The 23,711-nt window shown below is 42.2% G+C and overlaps 1 protein-coding gene across 1 annotated transcript in view; it reads left to right on the top strand.

The window, feature by feature from the left end:
* The window catches only part of DNAH14 (dynein axonemal heavy chain 14), a 551,687-nt gene that overhangs the window by 272,740 nt on the left and 255,236 nt on the right, over positions 1–23,711 (top strand). Inside the window, exons 32-36 of the mRNA XM_043511487.1 lie at positions 2,719–2,772; positions 3,428–3,573; positions 4,628–4,696; positions 13,266–13,452; positions 15,109–15,188. Of these exons, the coding sequence (XP_043367422.1) occupies positions 2,719–2,772; positions 3,428–3,573; positions 4,628–4,696; positions 13,266–13,452; positions 15,109–15,188 (536 nt within the window). The remainder of the gene's footprint in view (positions 1–2,718; positions 2,773–3,427; positions 3,574–4,627; positions 4,697–13,265; positions 13,453–15,108; positions 15,189–23,711) is intronic.

The raw sequence follows: 23,711 nt of genomic DNA, 5'->3' as shown, positions 1-23,711 counted from the left end.
GTTCAGACTCCACACTGTCCAGAGCACACCACCAGACTTGACAGTATCTCCTTGCCAGAGGGAGTCGAAGAGAAGACGCCATTATCCTTCTCCAGTGCCAGATTTTACTTTTGGAATCAAAGTGTCAGGACATTCAGGCTATTTTTTAAAATTTCCTCATTTCCAAATTTTCTTATTAAATGTTTATCTTCCACATTTTATTCTGAGTCATTGTGGGGGTGCTTGGATGAATAAATTGGTATGATAAGTCTTCAATTCCCAATGGCTCAGCTGATTATTTTGGGAGATTTTAATGCTCGAATAGGTCCCCCAACAAACACAGTAACAAGGGAAGAAAACACTGAAGAGTTAACTCCTGCCCTGTGCTAAGAATTTTCAGTGCTAAAATAATATTGCAGCTGCTCTATGGGGCCGAAGTTTGATGTAGAGGCCAAATTTCAGCCTTAGTATTTTTGAGGAGACTTTTAATTCTCCCAGTTTCTACCCCTGCCTCATTTTTACATGCCGAGATGGGTGGTTTTTCTGAAAGTAGTAGAATTTGTACAGATTTTCTTAAATTTTGATCTAAGATCTGTACTCTTCCAAATTATAGATTCGTTTGTATTTGCCTTCAGGAGGTGGAGGAACAACCTGGGTACTCCTTATTTTCATGGTATAAGACCATCCATATTATTATAGTTATGTTCGTTTTTTCTATTACTTCTTTGCAATATGTTTTAACCAATGTAATCAACTCAGAATGACAGATATTACCCAAGAAGAAGATATAGCTATGATTCATGATTTTAACTTTGGCCTTTGGGTTTTCTACTTTGAAGATTGCCAATGTTTTTAACTATATTTGAATTATCAGATCCTCATTTATGTAAGATACATACTCTGTTAAGATTCCAGATCATGGAAACTACTATCCTTAAAGGCAGATATGAAAAAGTTCCTTCACATCTTCTTTTTTGCTCATGTAGATCTGGAGCATTGGAAGATCTACCTCATTATAGAATGATTATAGAATTTTTTGGATTGTAGAATTTTCCAGCTGCTGAAAGCAAGCTAAATTTTACCTTTTTTGTTTAATAAAAAAAGAAGAATTTTTATCGCCATCTCTAAAGATAATGATTTTAGTATTTTCACAGTCCACCGTAGTAATTAAATCAATGCAAATTTTTGCCCTGTTAGCATTGTACCAAATAAGAGAGTTTTTATTAAGTTCTGATTGGCATTTTAATATATTATACGGATATTGCTGCTGTTTTAGATTGTGTATATTTTTCTTTCTGTATGTGCAAAAAACTTATGTCATGTGCAATTTAGTAAAACAGAATAGAATGCTGCCCTCCTCTTAAAGGATGTGAAATTGACAAAAACTTTCCCCGAGGGCTGCCTGGGATGCACTGACTCTGTCTTAGCCTCCCTGCCAGCTCTAGGGCTGTAGAAGCAGAGAACAGGCACTCAGCCTCCCTGCTTCCCCCCAGATCTGGGACCAGAGAGACATCGAGTTGGGAGAGGTGGGGAGGCTGAGCATCCCCTAGTTCTGCAGCTGGAGAAGCTGAGCACTCCAGCTCTCTGCCTCTCCAGCCTAGAACTGGTCTTGGGGGTGGAAGGGAGGCTAAGCACCCCAGTTCTTTGCTTCGGTTCTTTGAATATTATCCTGATCTTGAATAAGTAATAAATAACATACAATGTAGTATGTTAACATTTTATTGTAACTTTGCCCTAATAAAAAGTTTTTTTAGAAAGTCTTGTTATGAAATTTTGTCCTGATTCCGGTTGAACGTACATACCCACTGCTGTCAAGCAGGTTTGTGCTTGGCACACCTGAGCCATGCCACTGCTGCTGGTACCTGTGCTACCAAGGCTACATTACTATTTATATTTGCATTAGCTCAATGAGAGCTAGCACAAGTATGTGTATGCAAACTGGGACTCACAACCCTAGCTCCTAGTATAGATGTAGCCTAAATATCAACATTGTTCACTATTTCACTGTTCTTTGAAGCATGTATAAAAGGAGAGGAAGTATCATACTGTTAAGATTTCCACAATTTATTCCAGTTTCTCAAAGTATAGATTGTATCTGTCCCCTCCCCCACAAGCTGCTGGGGAAGAAGAGGTATGGAAAATGTTTATATTAAAATTATGTCTACGTTGCAAAAGAAAAGGTATGCGAAGACATGGCAACTCTGCTTTTAGCTTAGTTTAGCAACTTGAGTGAACGTTTGTAGGGCAGCCTTAGGTTGAACTTGAGCTGCTAAAAGTTGAGTTGCTGTGTCTTCACTGTTATTTTAAACCTGCGTTAGATAACCTGAGTTAGGAACTCACTGGGGTTTTTTTGTTTGTTTGTTTGTTATTTTTTGCTTTGCAGTGTAGGCATAACCTAAGAGAAGGAGGCCTTTAAAAAATGCGGACTGGTTGTAGGGGAATGCAGTTTGTTTAATTTTCCTGAAGGGGGGCTCAGCTTTCAAATGTTTGGGAATACTTCCCTAAGTGTAAATGTGAAGAGTGATGATTTAGAAATGTAAAGGGTGAATCAGACCTAAGGTGAGGTTACTTCTCTCCTTTTAGAATAATTTATAAAAATTTGTCCATCAAAAACAATTTTTCAAAAATATGCTTTCAACAATTTTTATGTCTATGGGGGATGACCTTATTCATACACTATTATTTTAATGTTTCAAGAAATGTATCATATCTGCTCTAAAACAGTATTCTTTCCCTTAGGCCATGGGAAAACTCTGTGTGGTTTTTAATTGTTTTGAAGGTTTGGATTATCAGGTAAGTCATGTTATGTTCTTTATCTCATATAATTTAGCAGGATAGTACTGCAAAGCAGAATAAATGTAATTCCCCATGAAATGACAGTGCAATAACAAGGTTCATCCACTACTTACTGCAGGTATAAGGTTAACACTGCCAGTGCCATTTGCTCTTTTGGGTTTTTAATTCACCAACAGATTGGTGTTATAAATTGCTAAGGACTATATCTAAGTAATAATTTAGAACTTTGTCAAAATCTGATTTTTTTAAGACTGTGTCTCACCTATTATAATTTTGCTTTCAAAAGGAAAAATATTTCATGTTTTTTCCTGTTAGTTCTATCCTACAGCTATAATACATTTCTATTTTGAAAACTATGATTATGATAATAATACAAGGGATTTTTTTAAGGAAAAGTGAATGCAGTTAAATTTAGAGATGGGGTCAGGGAGCTGTGTGTAAATCTAGATCCAGAATATGTTTAGATTAGGGTCAGAGAATACGTTTTATCTGCTTTTTTGCTCCCTTGAGTAAATAAGATGATTTCTTTCTCTTTTTTCTCTCACTCTCTTGTGCTTAAAGGACATTGCAGTTTTTCAAGAATCAGTATTACAAAAATCATCTAAAGCTTCAGCTATTAACACTATTTTCTGTTTGTTTTTTTCCCCTTAAGATTGTGGGAAAATTCTTCTGTGGACTAGTTCAGTCTGGAACATGGTGTTGTTTTGATGAGTTCAATCGCATAGATATAGAAGTTCTGTCTGTAATTGCTTCACAAATTCAGACAATCAAGGCAGCAAAAGATAGTCATGTTATCAGGTATTTGTTTTCATTTCCTTGATTCTTTTGCAAGTAATAGTGCCTTATAGACCTGGCTATTTACTGCTTTAGCTCTAGAAAGGCACTTAAATTTCTAACCCCTGTTCCACACTATGGTTGATCCTGTGCTGATGATAACCAGATTTAAACATTCCTAGCAGGGTTAGGATGGTTTCTCTTAAGCAGTCTGGGCAAAGTTTGTTTTTTTTGGTTTGCTAAGAACAATGTTACGATTGTGCCTCAAACTATTGTATAGTTTACCTTGAAGGAGTTAGTTTATATTATGATTGAGTGAGCAGAGTATGGGGCAGAGGGAAATCCTTGTATACTTTGTTCAGAGGACAAGTTCTGCTAGCAACAAACAGAAAACCTAAATATCTGTTTGGCTTCCCCACATTCCCAAAAGGGAAACAGAAAGCTAAATCATGCCCTCATCCCCTCCATAGGTACATAAAGGCCCTAAATGCACTCGAATCACTTAGGTTCTGCTACATGTGAGTGGGGAAGAGGAAACTGTGGAGGGGTTGCACAAGAGGAGGACACTGTACCCTCACTATAGCAGTGCTTGGTAGCAGCTCTCTGTGGAGCAGTGTGGAGGGGGATGTTTGAGCCAGGTGGGTAAAGGGAGAGTTGTGGTGTGACCAGGTCCTTGACTGTGTAAATCCACTGACCAAAACACTTATTGTATGTATGCATGAATGCAGAGGCTACAGCCATTACTATAGGTCATAGTCTGCAGTAATTGATGCACTGGCCTTTCCTTCCCTACAATGGAGGATTTTCACTCTCACAGAGATTCTCTGTGAAAGTCCCATTTACTTGTGCTTTGCACTTAGTTCAAGATTTGTCCTAAAGTCATTTATCTTTGTTTGTCTTCCCTCTTTTCCTCATAATTTTGCTTTGTTTTTATGCATTTTAGGGATTCTGTGTCTTTTTAATATTTGTATACACATTATACAGTAGTATTATCCAGTTAAAATTTGCAGAAAACATTTTTCTCTCCCCCCCCCACTTTTTTTTTTGTAAATGACTAATAATGTGCTTTATAACATAGATTTGTCCTGGAAGGAAAAGAAATCCGTATCAATACATCCTGTGGAATCTTTATTACCATGAATCCTGGGTAAGTGACAATAAAAGATAGACTGTTTCAGAATGCCGAAGCATGAGCTTCAAAATTCCTCTTTGATGCCTCATACAGATTAAACTCTAGGCTGCTTTTTGACATTAGTTTATCTTCATATTTGGCTGTTTAATAACTAAACAGTAATCTCCCCACTGTATTTTCTACTGAATGCATCCGATGAAGTTTATCTTCATATTTGGCTGTTCAGTAACTAAACAGTAATCTCCCCACTGTATTTTCCACTGAATGCATCCGATGAAGTGAGCTGTAGCTCACGAAAGCTTATGCTCAAATAAATTTGTTAGTCTCTAAGGTGCCACAAGTACTCCTTTTCTTTTTGCGAATACAGACTAACACGGCTGCTACACTGAAACCAGTAACTAAAGAGTTACTCTCTTTTTTCTGTAACTTGTTCCAGGACCCAAAAGGAATGATGAGACTGTTTTTCCTAATTTATGGTCATCATCTGTCCCTTAAGGCACGGCATGTTGCTTTCTAACATATTTGCTCAAAATGAAGAGAACAAATTATTTTTCCTCTTTTTCACAATATATTTTGTGTACTTTCTATGTCATGAATTCATCATTTCTTGCCTCCCCATTTCCCTCTCCCTCTTTATAGTCATAACATTTGTAACTTTTCCCCTGTCAAATTGGTTTATAGCTATAGAGTAGTATTTGCCTCCTCTGCTCTTCCCCTCTTATCAGGCTGTTGGCAAGTCATGTGATTCTTCCTTTATAAAATCTCTGAAAATCTGTTTTTTCTTCATCATCCTTAAACCCTAGTCTGTGCTTTGGTAACCCCTTGTCTCAGCTACCGAAACCCCAGGGGTAGTCAGTATGCAGGCTGTGGGCCAAATCTGGACTACCAGATGCTTTTGAACAGAACCAGAAATATTTGTATTTATTTATCATTATTGTTGTTATTTTATTATTTTATCTGGAGTCTGGACCTTGACTATACCTTGACCATAAAAATTGGACTTTGACAAAAAAGTAATTGACTTACTCCTGTTTACTCCATGGCCTCCCTGGCTTGTCCCCTTGCATCCCTGCAATCTATTCAAGACACTGCTGCCATAATTATCTTCCTCTCTGGCCACTATTGTTGACACTCCCATATTTAAATCCCTGCATATTGGGTTCCAGTCACTTATCACCTGAAATCTGAGCTGCTTGTCCTCCATTTCTGCCTTCTGTGTCTGTACTTCTCAGATCTTATTTCTGCTTATCTCTCCTTTTATTGTCTGCTTTTCTCTCAAGTCACCTGCCTAGATGCTGTTTGGTATTCTTCTCCAACTTCAATCCTCCTTCCTTATTGTCACAGATCTGGCTGAGTTCCCGCTGTTGGACACTCGCTAGACTGCTGTGAGGAAACCTAAATGTTGAATCCAACTTGTCTTTAGCTTACTGGGGCTGGACAGAGTTTAGTCCCTGTTGTGGCTTTGGGCACACACTTCCGGTGCAGACCTCAGGTCTGACTCACCTTTTGTCTATGGGGACCCTGATGTCCCATTTCCCCCACGCCTCTACAGCAGCTTTTGCAGATTCCCTAGAATGCCAGCAAGGGTGTTAGTCTTCTGGCTTAGTTTTCCTCTCATGAGTACATGATAGTGAAAGCCAGCCAATAGATAGACTTTGTACAGGATTCTATTACATATTTTCTCTTTACTTAGTAACATGAGAAATACATAGATCTATATAAAATAATTAACACACCTGTACACATATCCGTGCCTCAGCCTCCTCTTCCACTGGAGAGTTCTTTGGGCTTGGTTAGAAACCTACTGTCAGTATTTGTGCCATGAGTGCCCCCCTCCCCCCAAAGCACAGCCAAAGGCTAATGCCCAGACACTTAATGGGTCGTTGGACAGGATAGATGACAGGTGCCCCTCACAGGGCCCAGTGGTGGTAAGTCCGTAATGTTAAATGCCCTGCTAAGCCCAAACCAATGCAGGAACTTGGGCCCAGTGAAACTTGGAAAGAAGACACAAGGCTGGTAGACAACAAGGATCAGATGCAATTGTCTGCTACTCCTGGGGACAACAGCGACAAAAATTTTGTGACTTCTCATCCATAGAGTATAACTTTATGCACATGTGGACAAGAGAGAATAGGGCATAGAGAAAAGCCCTAGGAAAACTCACAATTCCAGTAGAGGCAAATGGCCAAGAAACACTGGCTCCTAAGATTTCGGGTGTGACCAGAAATTTTTCTGGGAGCGGATAGTGGGAACAGTAGGGAACTTAGTGGCAGGGGGTGGGAATCCCCATTATACATCCATGGAAAATTTTTACAGTAACCCAGCATTACAGTAAAATTGGTTGCTGTTGGGAACCAGGGAGAGATGAAGGTATGAGTGACCCCATTAACTCAGTAATATACTGTCTTGCACTGTTCAAGACCCTTTTTTGAGCAATGCAAGTTTATTAATTCGTTCACCACTTCATTAATGGAAAGTAGATATACACCAGCATTTATATACCTGAGCAGATTTACCAAGCACTTCAGGCAAACTCACTGGTAAAAGATAAAGAGTCAAACAATTGACTGACTGCAAAAGATAGATTTTAAGTGATTATAATTCAGAGTGTTTACCAAAAAAAAAAAAGAAAATATAAGCACGCAGTCTAAACCTTAACCCTTATCACACTAGACAGTATTTAGATCAAGCAATGTTCTCACCCCACTGGATCTTACAGTCCTTAATATACAGGTTTGTCTCTTAAACCTGGGCCAGTCTCCTCTGTTGAAATCTTCTTTCTTCTCAGTGTTCTTGTCGCTTGCAGCATAGGTGGGGGAAGGAGAAAAGGCAAAGCATCGGGCCACTGTGTTCTGTTTTATACCCTTAGTTCATGTGCTTGGAGAACATAAGTCCAGGCATGTCAGGTGGGCATTGTTGAGTCACCAGGCAAGATTGAGCAGTTCCCCGGGTGAGGCCTTGTGCAAGCGAGTCATTGCATTGTAGCTCCCTTGCTGGACAATGACTGTTGATGGTTGTTTGACACCCGCCTGGGCATTGGTTATCCCCCTGGTTATTGTCTTTGGAGAGCTAGGTATCTGGGCACTTCCCAAACCCACAGCATATTTTAGTGACAATCATACAACACAATTCTCATAACTTCATATGCATTAATGATAGATAGATAGATTAGATGGAACAGTGGGTTTCAGCAGATCATAGCCTTTCCCATACCTTACAAGGCATGCTTTGTATGCAATATAACAATTATATACATATGATGAATATGGGGGTTACAGGGCGCTCCCCTGGGATGTAGAGTGTCACATTCCCCTTAGCTCAGGACCTCTAGGGAGACACCCCAAAAGAAGTATTAGGGGCTTTATCCCCTTTACAGGCCTCACACTACTCACCTCCCAGCTCACAAGGAAATAGACCTGGAAAGAGAAGTGACTAGAAAGGTGAGAGGTGAGTGACAATTCCATCTGGAGGCATAATGGAGACCACAGAGTCTGTAGTCAATCCAGGCAAGGCAGAAGATACCAAGGAATGTTCTTCCATGAGTCCAGACGAGACACTCACTGCTGCAATTGGACTCAGAGAGGCTCAGATTTCTGTGTGGAGCAAAGCAATGACATGAGACTTTGAGTCAGATCTTCGAACAAGTAGCAGTGATCAATAAGGAGGAGGTGGACCCCTTGAAGGCACAATAGTACCCCCTCTTTGTCCTCAAGATGGACTAGTTCTATCACATAGACCAAGACAAGCAGATGCAGGAGATCCATATGCAGTTACTAGTACCATGGTTATATCATTAGCTTCTTCGTCTGCAATTCCTTGTGTGGGAGACGTGGAGAAAGATAAGACTCAGTCTAGGTATCCTCAAAAAAGTTGGGAATTTTTGTACATCATGTCCCAACTGCCAATTTGTGTCCACTGATGGAGTCCCATGGGATCCAGCAGTTTCCCTTCCCTTGATGGAGGCCCCCTTTGAACAAATAGGAGTCAACCAGATAAGCCCCCTAGAGAACAGTGCCTCTGTACAACAATTATATACTTATCATAGACTATGCCACCTGATACTTGGAAGCCATACCACTCTGATCCACAAACACAAGACTATCGCTAACAAGCTGCAGAAGGTCTTCTCATGGGTAGGCATCCCCAAAAAGATCCCGATAGACCAGGAACTAATTTCATATTCTGGATGTTGAGAGAAGTCTGCACTGATATATTGAAAGTCAAAGCGCTGTGCACATCTGTGTACTATCCACAGACAGATGGTCTTTGTTAAAATATTTAAACAGACATTAAAGAGAATACTTAAGAAATTCATCATCCAGGACCCTTGACAATGGGACCAACTACTCCCAGTCCTGCTCTTTGTCATCAGGGAAGTACCACAAGCCTCAACAGGATTTTCTGCATTTGAACTGTTGCATGGACAAAAGCCAAGAGGCATACTAGACCTAGTGCAGGAGACATGGGAAAGCCAGGCTCCAAGAGCTAAAAACCTTGTACAATGTGTCTTAAAGTTATGTGAGAGACAGGGAACTGTGGGTCCCTACACTCAAAAAAACCCGCAAAAAAACAAAAAAACCCCCACACCTTTGAAAAAGTGCAGGAATGGCAATGACAGTATTATAATAAAGGGGCTTAACCATACACCTTCCAGCTAGGTGACCAAATTTTGGTGCTTCTTCCAAACTCAGAATCAAAGAGGATAGCCAAGTGACAAGGACCTCATGAGGTAACGAAGAAGGTAGGAAGCATGCAGTATTTAACAACTTGGGGGGGGGGACGTCAGCACATTTACCATATAAATGTGCAGAAACCAGGGAAGGCCTCTTTGTCATGCTGTACTCTGAGGACCCAAAACTAAGACCCCAAATTAATTAGTACCTGAAAAAAACTTAATGCCTCTCAGAGAGAACCTAAACGAGAAGCAAAAGAAGCAGGCATCTCAACTGTGGCCACATTTACAAAGGTGTTTTTAGCCCACCCCAGGAATATGTTCATTGCACACTATCTTTATTAATACTGAGCCCAGTAAAGTAATACAGAAGGGACTCTGACCAGTCCCCAACAAACTAAGAGGAGAAGTTGAGAAAGAGTTCAAGGCCATGTTAGAACTTGGGATAACAGAGGAATCCCAAAGTGACTGGAGGAGTCCAGTTATGCTGGTCCCAAAGCCAGATGGCATTGTGTTTTTGTTCAGACCTCAGAAAAGTGAATGCAATTTCAAAATTTGATGCCCAGTTTTATAACGTGATGCCTACCCTATGCTTTGGGTGGATGAACTCTTAGACTGGTTAGGAGAAGCCCAGTGCATCACAACTCTGGATTTGGCAAAGGGATACTAGTAAATTCCCTTAACACCTGACTTTCAAGAGAAGATGGCTTTTTCCACGCTACTCAGCTGATTCCATTTTAAAATGATGTTCTTCAAGTTGCATGGAGCAGTGGCTACTTTTCAACCGTTGATGGAGCGACTACTCCAACCTCATAATCAATATGTGGTGACATTACTCAGAAATATAGTTATTTATAGGAAAGATTGGAATTCCCATCTGGACAAAGAAGCCACTGTCCTTCAAGCACTGCACGAAGCCAGGTTGATGGCCAACCTTGCCAAGTGCACAGAAAGTAAATGGGAAGTCCCATTACTCGGGATACTTGGTCAGTGGCAGGTAAGACTGCCCCTTGTTGGATAAGATCCATGTGTTACAGGCCTACAAAACTTCCACCACTAAAATCAAATATGGGCCTTCCTAGAATGCCAATTTGTGAAAGATACTTTCAAGACCTGATGGTCTCCATTCCCAGGAGGTACAGGAGAAGAACACCTGGTAGTACCTCAGCTAGAAGCTCATTTTTTTTGAGAGGTATATTCAGTGATAGAGAAGGAATGTTTGGCTACCAAGTGGTTGATAGACAACCTATAGTACCACTTTCTGGGGAACGAACTCACGTTGGTTAGCAATCATTCCCTGTTGTGCTGGCTGAATGTAATGAAATAGACCAGTGGTTCTCAAACTGTGGGTTGGGACCCCATTTTAATGGGGTCACCAGGGCTGGTTTAGACTTGCTGTGCCCAGAACCAAAGCCCAAGGGTTACAAGCCCCCTGCCCACACACACACACACACACACACACACACACACTGGGGGCTCAGGCTGGCTCAGGCTTCAACCCCCGTTGGGGTTTTGTAGTAATTTTTATTGTCTGAAGGGGTTCACAGTACAATGAAGTTTGAGAACCCCTGAAATAGACAAACCCTAGGATCATGCAATAGTATCTATCGTTTGCAACCATATGCCTGTTGGATATAGCACCAGGCAGGAAAATTGCATCACAATACAGATTTTCTGTCAAGAGAAGTAGGCCTTGAGGACTCAGCCTTGAAAGGGAGGATTTGTGATGAGGTTTACAAATCCCATACAGAACATAGGCAGAAGAGAGAAGAAAGCCTTCTCTACTTACAAGCAACTATGCTGATCACACCATTTATGGAGACAAGCACAGCTTGAACCAGTAAAGAAAAAGAAGCCCAGCTATAAAAGAAAAACAGAGAATAAGGGAGGCAGAAGGGCTTGGATGAGACAGGATAAACAATCTAACATCAGGCTGCCTCCAGAGAACACCTGAGAAGTAGAGGAAGACTGCAAGCCCTGGAACATAAGAGCTAAGTGATTCATTTTATGTTAAATTGGTGGACTGGACTAATTGGACTTGAATAGAGAAAAGCCAATTTGGCAAGAGCTGGACCACAAAGGAAAGGACTGCACACACAGCAGTTGACGCTGCCCCATTATATGTTTTCATTATGCTCACCGTTAGTTGTATAATTACATACCTTTTTCCACATGATGCTTGCCTTGTTCAGTGTACGAGATAGATGATATTCCAGGGATATTCAATATTTCTTTTTATCCTTATCCTTTCATTCAATGTGTGGTCCCATGCTATTGAAACCATTCAAATCCTGCAGTGACTATAGAATTATTAATCACTGAGGTGTCCAAAATTAATGGAGATTTTACAGGTTTTTTGCCTTAATCTCATTTCATTATTTGTGAAAACCCTCCCAATCTCTCAGAGATGTTGTTGAAGATAAATTCATTAATGTTTATTAGTTCAGATAAGCAATGATGAGAATGATAGAAAAGCCCAAGAAAAGATTAATAATGATTTATTCGTTGCAGGGTTTGGGTGACTTACAGTAAATGAAGAATGGGCCCATCTGTTAAATAATGAGGATAAAAAGAAGTATTGAATATTTGCCTCATTTCCTGAACATTATTCGTCTTACGCACTGAATGAAGCAGGCGTCCAGGAGAAAATACTATGTGATAATGTAATAAAAGACAATGTCATAATGCCATCATTTCCTTTCAGAAGTCTGTTTTTCTTGCTCCATTACAAGCAGTTAGAAGAAATTATACATTTAAGAAGTACTGGTGATAAATGTTATATGTTCCTTGGGTGAAGGGAGAAGCATATGTCTGAGCCTTTGAAACCTGGCTGAGGGGACAGAGAAGGACTGGTAGTTTGAGACAAATGCACTTCTCTCTGACTCCTATGCAACAATATTCTTGTTTTAGCTGAGCCAAAAGGAACCTTTTTCAGTCTCTGAATCATTAATTTTTGTGTTACCGAAAGTTAGTCCAGAATTACAGTATGGATTGAGTGAAGGGTCATGAATTAAAGATGGACAGCCATTCTCATCTCAATGTTCTGTCTTAAGAAAACACATTTTCTATTGATCCATGACATTTTGTTATGTGCATTCATCCCCATGTGTTTTGACCCATGTGTTTTGATGGCACATGCTAACTCAAATTGGTCAGATTATTGTAATAACAGCTGGAATGGGTGTTTTGTCCTGTATAGGTTTAATGGGCAGCCTGTTGTTATACTGCAAGTACCATTTCTCTTTACAGCAAGACTCCTTGGTTTTATTGTTAATGTGTAGGCATAAGAGAAGAAAAAATGTAAATATTTTCATCTTTTCATGTACAGTGATTATGCTGATCCATAGAATAAAAGTTTAGGGATGTGTCTGCATATGAGATTTATGAATATTGCTCCTATATGCATTAATAGGAATTTTATATCAAATCCTGAGAGGTACTGAATGCCAGCTGAACACACACAGATTCCAATGAAGTCAAGAGGAGTTGCAGGCGTCTGAATCTGCATAAGTCTTACACTCTTCTAAAAGAGATTGGAAGCATATATGTACATAATTAATTATCTCCTGCCTGTTTTTATACCAAAACTAATGATTGTGCATGCATGCATTTGTATTTATTCAAAACATCTAAACTTAAGGTAAATTGTTATAACCTGGCAATCCTAAAATAAATTATCTGCTGTGGACTAAATAAAATGTGTTAGTGTAAGCAATAAAACTTTACTGTTTAATTCCCTTAGGATAATACCAAAATATTTTATGTAATTAAAATACCTACGTACTGTACCTATACTATGACTTTTTTGTGTTTGAGAAATCATTCTTTAGTTTCTTACTATTCTAACTCCCAGATAATTAATACAGATGTAACTTTTGAAGACTTGAGTCATTTCTTCTTCTTCTTCACCAGCTACAAAGGCCGTGTAGAACTCCCAGACAATTTAAAATCTCTATTTCGACCTGTCTCAATGATGGTACCAGATTATCAACTCATTGCTGAAGTAATGTTATTTTCAGAAGGTTTCAAATCAGCAAAGTCACTCTCTGGGAAACTGGTCAGTCTTTACCAGTTGGCTTGTAATCAGCTGTCACAACAGGTAAAATATAATTTTCAGAATTAGAGAGACAAGAGGTAATATCTTTTATTGGACCAGCTTCTGTTGATTAGAGAGACAAGCTTTTGATTTACACAGAGCTCTTCTCTTCTCTAACTGGCTCTGTGGATGAGGGGAAAGCAGTGGACGTGTTGTTCCTTGACTTTAGCGAAGCTTTTGACACAGTCTCCCACAGTATTCTTGCCAGCAAGTTAAAGAAGTATGGCCTGGATGAATGGACTATAAGGTGGATAGAAAGTTGGCTAGATTGTCAGGCTCAGTGGGTAGCGATCAATGTCTCCATGTCTAGTTGGCAGCCGGTATCAACTGGAGTGCCCCAAAGGTCAGTCCTCGGGCCAGTTTTGTTCAATATCTTCATAAATGATCTGGAGGATGGTGTGGATTGCACCCTCAGCAAGTTTGCAGATGACACTAAACTGGAAGGAGAGGTAGATACACTGGAGGGTAGGGATAGGATACAGAGGGACCTAGACACATTAGAGGATTGGGCCAAAAGAAATCTGATGAGGTTCAACAAGGACAAGTGCAGAGTCCTGCACTTAGGATGGAAGAATCCCATGCACTGCAACAGACTAGGGACCGAATGGCTTGGCAGCAGTTCTGCAGAAAAGGACCTAGGGGTTACAGTGGACGAGAAGCTGGATATGAGTCAATAGTGTGCCCTTGTTGCCAATAAGGCCAATGGCATTTTGGGATGTATAAGTAGGGGCATTGCCAGCAGATCGAGGGACGTGATCGTTCCCCTCTATTCGACATTGGTGAGGCCTTATCGGGAGTACTGTGTCCAGTTTTGGGCTCCACACTACAAGAAGGATGTGGAAAAATTGGAAAGAGTCCAGCGGAGGGCAACAAAAATGCTTAGGGGACTGGAACACATGACTTATGAGGAGAGGTTGAGGGAACTGGGATTGTTTAGTCTGCGGAAGAGAAGAAGGAGGGGGGATTTGATAGCTGCTTTCAACTACCTGAAAGGGGGTTCCAAAGAGGATGGATCTAGACTGTTCTCAGTGGTACCAGATGACAGAACAAGGAGTAATGATCTCAAGTTGCAGTGGGGGAGGTTTAGGTTGGATATTAGGAAAAACTTTTTCACTAGAAGGGTAGTGAAACACTGGAATGCGTTACCTAGGGAGGTGGTGGAATCTCCTTCCTTAGAAGTTTTTAAGGTCAGGCTTGACAAAGCCTGGCTGGGATGATTTAGTTGGAGATTGGTCCTGCTTTGAGCAGGGGATTGGACTAGATGACCTCCTGAGGTCCCTTCCAACCCTGATATTCTATGATTCTTCAGGTCTGGGAAACCTACTCAGAGTGACACAGCTAAATATAAGGTGGAACGGATTGTTTAGCATAAGTAGTCAACACATATTGCAAGGGACCATTTGATGTGAAGTGGCCCATTAAAACCCCTTCAGTCATTGGAGGGGCGGGGGAACGGGAGGGGGAAAGACAGCTGCGGGGCATTGTTAGTGGGTTATATAGTAAGTAAATAGTTCCAGGGACAACTTTTGCCTTTGTCTGCATCCAAGCAACCCCACTGAATTTCTTGTTCTCAAGTACGTATGTCAATTTATGTCTGATATCATTTAAGAAATTATGTTCTTTTAGCTTTGTTAAGGACATATATTTTATGTTTTCTAGGATCATTATGATTTTGGTTTGAGAGCCATAAAGACAGTGTTATTGAGGGCTGGACAGAAGAAAAAAGAATTAAAAATACAGTGAGTAAGATTCTAAATCTCTCCCACACTATATTACTAAAATGTAGGTCTTTATTATGGTGTCTTAACAAGCAAAATAACACACAATCTCACAACTAAAATGTTGTGAGCAGAGAATCTTTAACAAGAATATTGACTTACACACTGACATCACCAGCCCAGTGGATGTTGGGATGTCTCCTCACAAGATGGAAGTTTGAGGACTGAGGAGCTCTGTTATAAACATTACCCTAAACAAACAAAAATGTAAAATTGCTTTAAAAATGTGCAAAAGACTTAATCGATGCTAGTTACATTGAAGACTCCAGCTTTCAAAACAAGCAAGATCAATATTAACTCCATTGGTAAAACCTTGATTTGGCATCACATACTGCTTATGAGCGAGCATAGAGGTGCAGTTAGAGGTTTTTATTTTGTATGTTGATACAAAACCTTGGTAATGGTGCATCCTACTTTCAAACAGCTAGATTTTAAGTATTAAAGTTCCAGAACAGTGAATTGCTGAACACCCTCAACTCCGGTTAGCATCAGCATGTGCTTGGTAGTTTGGGGTTTGTAAAAAAGAATGTGGTGCATTTCTGTCCAGGAAGAGAAAGCAGACAACCAGAAGCAGACATTATCTGTTGTACTTTACTTACATTCACATGTTCAAAGTTACATCAGGGAGATAAAGAGCCAAATTCTTTCATGATATAACTTCACTGAAAATAATGAGGGTACACCATGGATGAATCTGGTCCAAAGTGTTTAGCAGCTATTGTTATGAACATGTGGCAATTTATATGTGTGTATATATTGTGACAGGGTCCGGCCAAATGGCTACAGGAGAGTAATAGAAGGCAGATATATTAGCCCCAGGCTAAGTAGGTCCCTTTTCCCTGGGTAAGGTAACAGGGAAGGTTCCAGAACAATCAGGAACCTTCTGGAGACAATTAAGGCAGGCTGATTAGAACACCTGCAGCCAATCAAGAAGCTGCTAGAATCAAATAAGGCAGGCTAATCAGGGCACCTGGGTTTTAAAAAGGAGCTCACTTTAGTTTGTGGTGTGCGTGTGAGGAGCTGGGAGCAAGAGGCACTAGGAGCTGAGAGTGAGAACATGGACTGTTGGAGGACTGAGGTGTACAAGCATTATCAGACATCAGGAGGAAGGTCCTATGGTGGGGATAAAGAAGGTGTTGGGAGGAGGCCATGGGGAAGTAGTCCAGGAAGTTGTAGCTGTTGCACAGCTGTTCCAGGAGGCACTCTAGACAGCTGCATTCCACAGGGCCCTGGGCTGGAACCCAGAATAGAGGGCGAGCCCGGGTTCCCCCCAAATCCTCCCAACTCCTGGTCAGACACAGGAGGAGTCGACCTGGACAGTGGGTTCAGAAAAACGGCCAAGCTGAGGGCTGCCATGATGCTCCAAGGCGAGCAAATCCGCCATTAAGCGTAAGACCCACCAAGGTAGAGGAGGAACTTTGTCACAATATATAAATAGTATAGACAAACCCATTTCGTGTATGGCTTGTGTTATCACTTAAGTTATATAGAAAGTATACTTCCAAACATTTTCTAGGCTTCACTCCCTCTGTTTGCAACTGCTGTTTTCATTCCCTTGTTTAAATAGGCCAATATTTTCCCACTCCCAACTGCTAACTTCTTATCTCCTCCAAAACCCTTGGCTATACCCACTCTTCCAACTGGTGACAGGTTTCAGAGTGGTAGCCATGTTAGTCTGTATCAGCAAAAACAATGAGGAGTCCTTGTGGCACCTTAGAGACCAACAAATGTATTGGGGCATAAGCTTTTGTGGCTAAAACCCACTTCATCAGATGGATAGAGTGGAAAAGCCAGTAGCAGGTATATATACACAGTACATGAAAAGATGGGACTTGCCTTACCAAGTGGGGGGGTCAGTGCTAATGAGACAATTCAATTAACAGTAGAATACCAAAGAAGGAAAAATCACTTTTGTAATGGTAATGAGGGTGGCCCATTTCAAACAGTTGACAAGAAGGTGTGAGTAACGGGGGGAAATTAGCATGGGAAAATCAGTTTTTGTAATGACCCATCCACTCCCAGTCTTTATTCAGGCCTAATTTGGTGGTGTCCAGTTTGCAAATTAATTCCAGTTCTGCAGTTTCTCGTTGGAGTCTGTTTTAAAAGTTTTTTTGTTGAAGAGTTGCCACTTTCAAGTCTTTTATTGAGTGACTGGGGAGATTGAAGTGTTCTCCTACTGCTTTTTGAATGTTATAATTCCTGATGTCAGATTTGTATCCATTTATTCTTTTGTGTAGAGACTGTCCAGTTTGGCCAATGTACATGGCAGAGGGACATTGCTGGCACATGATGGCATATATCACAGACTTAAAAGGTCCCAATCATAGGAGCACTCATTCACAAATTTGCATATCTTGACAGAGCCAATCCTCCCTTTTACCATGACCTATGCAAAGTAAATTGTTTAACACTGGGTTTTTTATTTCCCCAAATGAATTTATCATGGATTGCCATTTGATCTAAGAGATTTCCTGGGCCTGAAACTTGAACTGTTTGGAAAAAGAAGTGATTTTGGGGTAAGACATTCATTTTAACTACTGCAGTTTTGCCAAACCTGAAATTTCATGTTCTTCTTCAAGTGATGTCCCTGAGTGCTCCACTGTAAGTGCGGCAGTGCCCCTGGCACGTAGGATCGGAGATCTTCATCAGCAGTGCCTGTCGGACCATACATGCGAACCTGCTCCCTTTTGTGCAGAGTGGTACATATATATAGTGCTGTGCAGTCTGACTCCTCACAGTTCTTTTTCTACCACTTTTAGTCTGAGATGGAATCCAGAGCAGAGCCCGCTTTTTCCTGTTCCCTCAATAGCTAGTGCCCTACCTGTTAGTTGTAGTATAGTTAGTATTTTTTTCTTCTTCTCCTTTTCTTCTTAAAAAAATTTTTTTTGTTTACTTTATCTTTACAGTTATTTCATAGCTTAGGTTTCATTTTCCCCCTGCTTCCTGCCCATACCCATTGGGAAGCTTTTTGTCTTCACCCTTATGCCCAGATCCCTTGGGTGTAAGAGGTGCATCTCCTGCAGGTCCACCATACTGGTAACAGATTGCCATCTGCAATACATTCACTGTCTGGGAGAGGGACACGTTCTACAAGTGTTCCCACTACCACGGACTGACAGCCAGAGCCAGGAAAGACCAGGACATTAGCTTAAGACTTCTCCTTTTGGAGATATCACTGCGGCCAGCATCAGACCCAGGCCTGGGCTCTTCCCCTGTGAGGTCCTTGCATTCTGCCAGGTTGTCTGCTGATCCTCATTCCCCTCATCCTTCAAAGAGAAAGTCATCCCTTTCTCACTCAGATTAGAAAAAATGGGCTTCCTCCTCATACTTTGAGGCACATGCACCAACTTTCTTCTTTCTTCTTGCTCTACCTCTGCTCCACCCTGATGCCCCGTCCCCACTCTGCCCCTTTCCCCAAGTCCCCACCCTCGCTCCGCCTCTTCCCACCCCTTCTTCTCCCCCAAGCACCCTTGCCCTCACTCCACCTCTTCCCACCCCCACTCCATCCCCTCCCTCCAGTGCCTCCTGCCTGCTGCCAAACAACTGATTGTTGGGTGGCTGGTGGGTGCTGAGCAACCACAATTTTTTTCTGTGGGTGCTCCAGCGCTTATGCTTTGAGGCATAGCCCTCCAGAACATCATCCCCAATGATGTCAGTTGCCTCAACAGCATCTGACGGGGGACATAGCTCCAGGGCCCACCTGACTACCTTCGGTACTGGAACAAAAAAAACCTATTCTCATAGCACACGGATGATTCCCTGCACTCCCTTAAAAACTCCTGAGCTACACTCCAATTTCTTGGCATTTGCATGCCTGCGTTGAAGAGACATCCAGAAAGTATCATCTCCCCCTGCAATCCCTGCCACCACAACATACTCTTCAATGTCACTAGGATACCCAGTGCTGAAAACAAAGGCTTTCCTCCAAACGTAGAAAACCCATTCCTCATGGGGCTACTTCTCATGCAGCCCCACTTAAGCAACAGTTTTGAAGGTGTAATCAGTGCTCCAAGAAGCCTCCCCTCTTCCAGTCAATCCCACCATCTTTCAGAATGGTAGCCGAGGAGTCTGGTGGCACCTTAAAGAGCCATCGGACTCCCCACCATATTTGACATCCCACCAGTTTGGCGACCAACTAACTCCATTTCTTCCATCATGGAAACTCATCACCTTGGACAAGTGGGTTCTAGAGATAATCAAGGAAGAATACTCCATTCCCTTCCTATCTTGACCCACCATCTCTCCTCCCTGTCCCTCTTCAGGGACCCCTCTCATGAACCCATTCTACAGGGAGAAATAAGTCATCTTCTGCAGCTGGGAGTCATAGAACTGGTTCCTTTCCAAAATGGGATAGGGTTTCTATTCCCATTATTTCTTCATCCAGAAGAAATCCAGTGACTGGTGACCCATCCTGGACCTTCACAATCTATATAAGTTTGTCAAACTGCAAAACTTCAAGATGGTTATCCTCTCCACTGTTATCCCAGCAATTGAACAGGGGGCCGGGTTCTCGGCCCTCAACGTCCAAGACACACATTTCCATATCACAATACATCCTGCCCACAGATGATTTCTCTAATTCGTCATAGGTGACAATCACTGTCAGTACACGGTACTGTGTTTTGGACTATTGACAGCCCCTAAGGTGTTCTCCAAGGTCCTGGTGGTAGTTACTGCCTGTCTAAGGAAACAAGGCATCGTCATCTTTCCATTCTTGGACAATTGTCTTTTCAAGGCCTGATCCGAGCCGTCCATGTAACGATGGACCTGTTTATGAAGCTAGGCCTTCTCGTAAACCTAGAAAAGTCTACTCTAATTCCAGGTACAACACCTGGAATTCATTGGAGAACAATTGGATGCCATACAAGTCAGAGCCTTCCTACCACCTCACAGATTCTCCACTATACTACATCTGATATCCAATGTATAGGTCCGCCCCAGATGTAGGCGTTGACTCCATGGCTGCTGCAGGGCTGGAGCACCCATGGGGAAACATTAGCAGATGCTCTGCCCTCACTGGCAGCCAAGCTCTCCCCGCCCCCACTTCTCCTCACCACCTCCTCCTCCACCGAGCATATCGCGTCCCCACTCCTCCACCTCCCAGTGCTTCCTGCCTGCTGCCTAACAGCTGTTTGGCCGTGCTTAGGACTTTCCAGGAGAGATGGGGGAGGAGCAGGGATGCGGCATGCTCGGGGAGGAGGTGGAGAAGAGGCAGGGCAGGGGTGGGGACTTTGGGGAAGGGGGTGGAATGGGGGCAGGGCTGGGGTTGGAAAAGGCAGGGTGGGGTGGGGACTTTGGGGAAGGGGTGGAATGAGGGTGGGGCAAGGGTGGTGCAGTGGTGGGAAGAGGCAGGGCAGGAGTGGGACCAGGGGCACGGGAGGGGGGGTCAAGCACCTACCGGGTAGAGGTGAAGTCGGTGCCTATGGCCCCAGATCTCTGCCAGAATTTGCCTGCAACTTCTAGGCCACATGGCAGCAGCCATTTTCATGGTCAGACACAAAAGACTATACATGTGGTGTCTTCAGGCGTGGCTCCATACAGTATCTCTTCCCCACAAACACAAACTTTTATCCACAAACTTTTATCCATGCCGATGAGAGTCAAGGACTCACTACTTTGGTGTACGCAGCCCAACAATGTCTGTGTCAGAGTTCCTTTCCTCTAACCACCACCGACCATGATTCTAACAATCGATGCCTCCCTAATCGGTTGGGGAGCACATCTCCACAATCACATAGTGAGGGCAGATGGTCGTTAACCGAATCCACTCTACACATCAACCTCCTTGAACTACGAGAGGTCTGCAAAGCCTGCCATGTTTCTTCCCTCTCCTCAAACATCACACCATCAGAGTCATGATGGACAATTTCGCCCGCAGAGCAAGATCCCATTCTTTATGTTCGGAGGCACTCAAATTGTGGAACAGGTGTATCCAACATAACATCACCATTTCAGCAGTGTACCTCCCTGGACACCATGGATGCATTGAGCAGGAGATTCTCCCATGATTACGAGTGGGAATTGGACATGCGAGCCCATCAGCCCATCTTCAACCAATGGGGATGTCTTACATAGATCTGTTTGCTACTTTGCAAAACACTCATTGCCCTCAATTCTGTTCCAGAGCAGGACTGGAACACAGATTGTTGGGAGACACATTCCTTATCACATGGTATGCATCACTCCTTTATGCCTTCCTTCCTTTGGCCCTCCTATTCTTTTTACTTTGCAAAATACAGGAGGACTGAGCTCCCATCATTCTTAGACCTCCAAGATGGCCATAAAAGGTCTAGTATACTTACCTCCTTCACATATACTATGTCAGCTGATCTCTCTCCGTCCAACACCACAGTCCTTCCACAAAATGCATCCTCCATTCCAATCCACAGATGCTCCACCTCAAGTCCTGGCTCCTATGTGGTTCTGTATTCGGAAATAAGCTGTTTGTGTGCAGTCAAACAGGTACTTTTTAATAGCAGGCATGACATAATGAGATGCACGTAATTTACAAATGGACTAGATTTCAATGCTGGTGTGCCTCCCACCAAGTTGACACAGCACGTGCTCAGCTACCACTTACCCTGGATTACATGTTATACCTTAAATAATCATGATTATCTACCAGCTCTATTCAGGTTAACATGGTGGCAATCACTACTTTTCACTGCCACATAGATGGCTATTACATCTTCACAAACCCACACACAAAACGCTTTCTGGAGGGTCTCCAAAATCTTTATTCCCACATACGAGACCTGACCCCTGCCTGAGACCTCATCCTATGTTCTCTGACTAGACCCCCATTTGAACCAATGGTGACCTGTTCTTACCTGCATTTATCAATGAAAATGTCCTTTCTTGTCACCATCATTGCTACCCGATGAGTGGGCAAAATCACGGTCCTTATGGCATATCCACCATACACACTGTTTCACAAAGACAAAGTTATCCTATGCCCACATTCAAGATTACTACCTAAGGTTCCATCAGCTTTCCACCTCAAGCAACTAATACACCTTCCTTGCTTCTTCCCAAAGTGTCATAACAATCAACAGAAGGCAGCTCTACATTCCCTAGACCTAAGACGAGCATTAGTGTTTTATTTGGACAGGACTAAACATTTCCAAAAATCACCATGATTATTCTTCTCAACTACCAAAAGATCCAAGACACAGCCATCTCTTAACAATGCCTTTCCAAGTGGATCTCACAGTGTATACATTTATTTTACAAACTCCACCACAGACAACCTCCTACCAGAATTACAACACATTCCACAAGTTCATTTTCCACCTCGATAACTTTTCTGAATAATGTCCACATTGATGACATTTGTAAAGCTGCCACATGGATATCAACAGACAGTTTCACCCAGCACTACTCTGTTACGCACAATGCTGCAGCAGACACTCTCCTAGGACATGCTGTCCTATCATAGGTAATACATGTCACTCCGAAGCCCCAGCTGTCCTTTTAGGGGCACTGCTTTCTAGTCACCAACAGTGAGGCACCCATAGGGACATCACTCGAAGAAGAAGAGAAGGTTACTCACCCTGTGCAGTAACTGAGGTTTTTCAGGATGTGTCCTCCTACAGGTGCTCCATTATGCCCTCTTCCCCTCTGCTTCAGAGCCTAAAACATATGCTCTGTGGCAGAGAAGGAACTAGAGGTGGTCAGACTGCACAGCACTGTATACAAGTCCCACTCACAGCATGAGAGTGGGGAGATGTGCATATGTGGTCAACGTACATGGCTGATAAAGATCTCTGATCCCAGGTGCAGGGGGTGCTGTCCCACCTACAGTGGAGCACCTAGAGTGGGAGACATATCAAAGAACTCAGTTACTGCACAAGGTGAGTTAACCTTCTCTTGACCAACTTTCCAGATCTGTTTTGATATTCTTAATCAAATTAGTATAATTAATATTATTTAAGGTGTGTCATCTTTTAGAAATGTGTATTCCCAAGTATCTTATTGAAGTAGTTACCCATTTGTTTTTTGTTTTTATCTTTTCTATCTTTCTATAGATCAGAGCCTACACCTACATCCAGAACTTCTGACTTGTCACCGTTTATTTTAAATCCTGACACTGTCAAATTTTTAGATTTCCTCTTGCGCTTCTTATAATTTTGTGAACAGGATTCATAACAAATACCACGACATTGTCTGTATATAAGGCTGATTTGCATTCCCTGTTTCCTATTGCAATTCCATTTATATTAGAATTTTTGGTGACTGATTAGGCCAATCATTTGCTCAATCAATCAGCAATGTTGGTAGTCATTGCTAGTGAAGGACTACCAATATTGTTGATTGATTGGGCAAATGACTCTGTAGCAGGGTGGTCACCCCTCTTCTGCCCTGAGGAGCTTCAAACAGCAGGCTTAGGGGAAAGCAGGCTTAGCTGGGCCACGCTCCAATCAGGGCTCAGCTGGCCCTTATAAGAGGGCAGTGGGCCAGGAGCAGACAGTCTCCTCTAGCTGT

This window comes from Dermochelys coriacea, chromosome 3 (assembly GCF_009764565.3).
Source record: "Dermochelys coriacea isolate rDerCor1 chromosome 3, rDerCor1.pri.v4, whole genome shotgun sequence".
Taxonomy (NCBI): Eukaryota; Metazoa; Chordata; order Testudines; family Dermochelyidae; genus Dermochelys; species Dermochelys coriacea.
The sequence above is the reverse complement of the archived record's forward strand: the minus strand, read 5'-3'. Positions and strand labels throughout refer to the sequence as shown.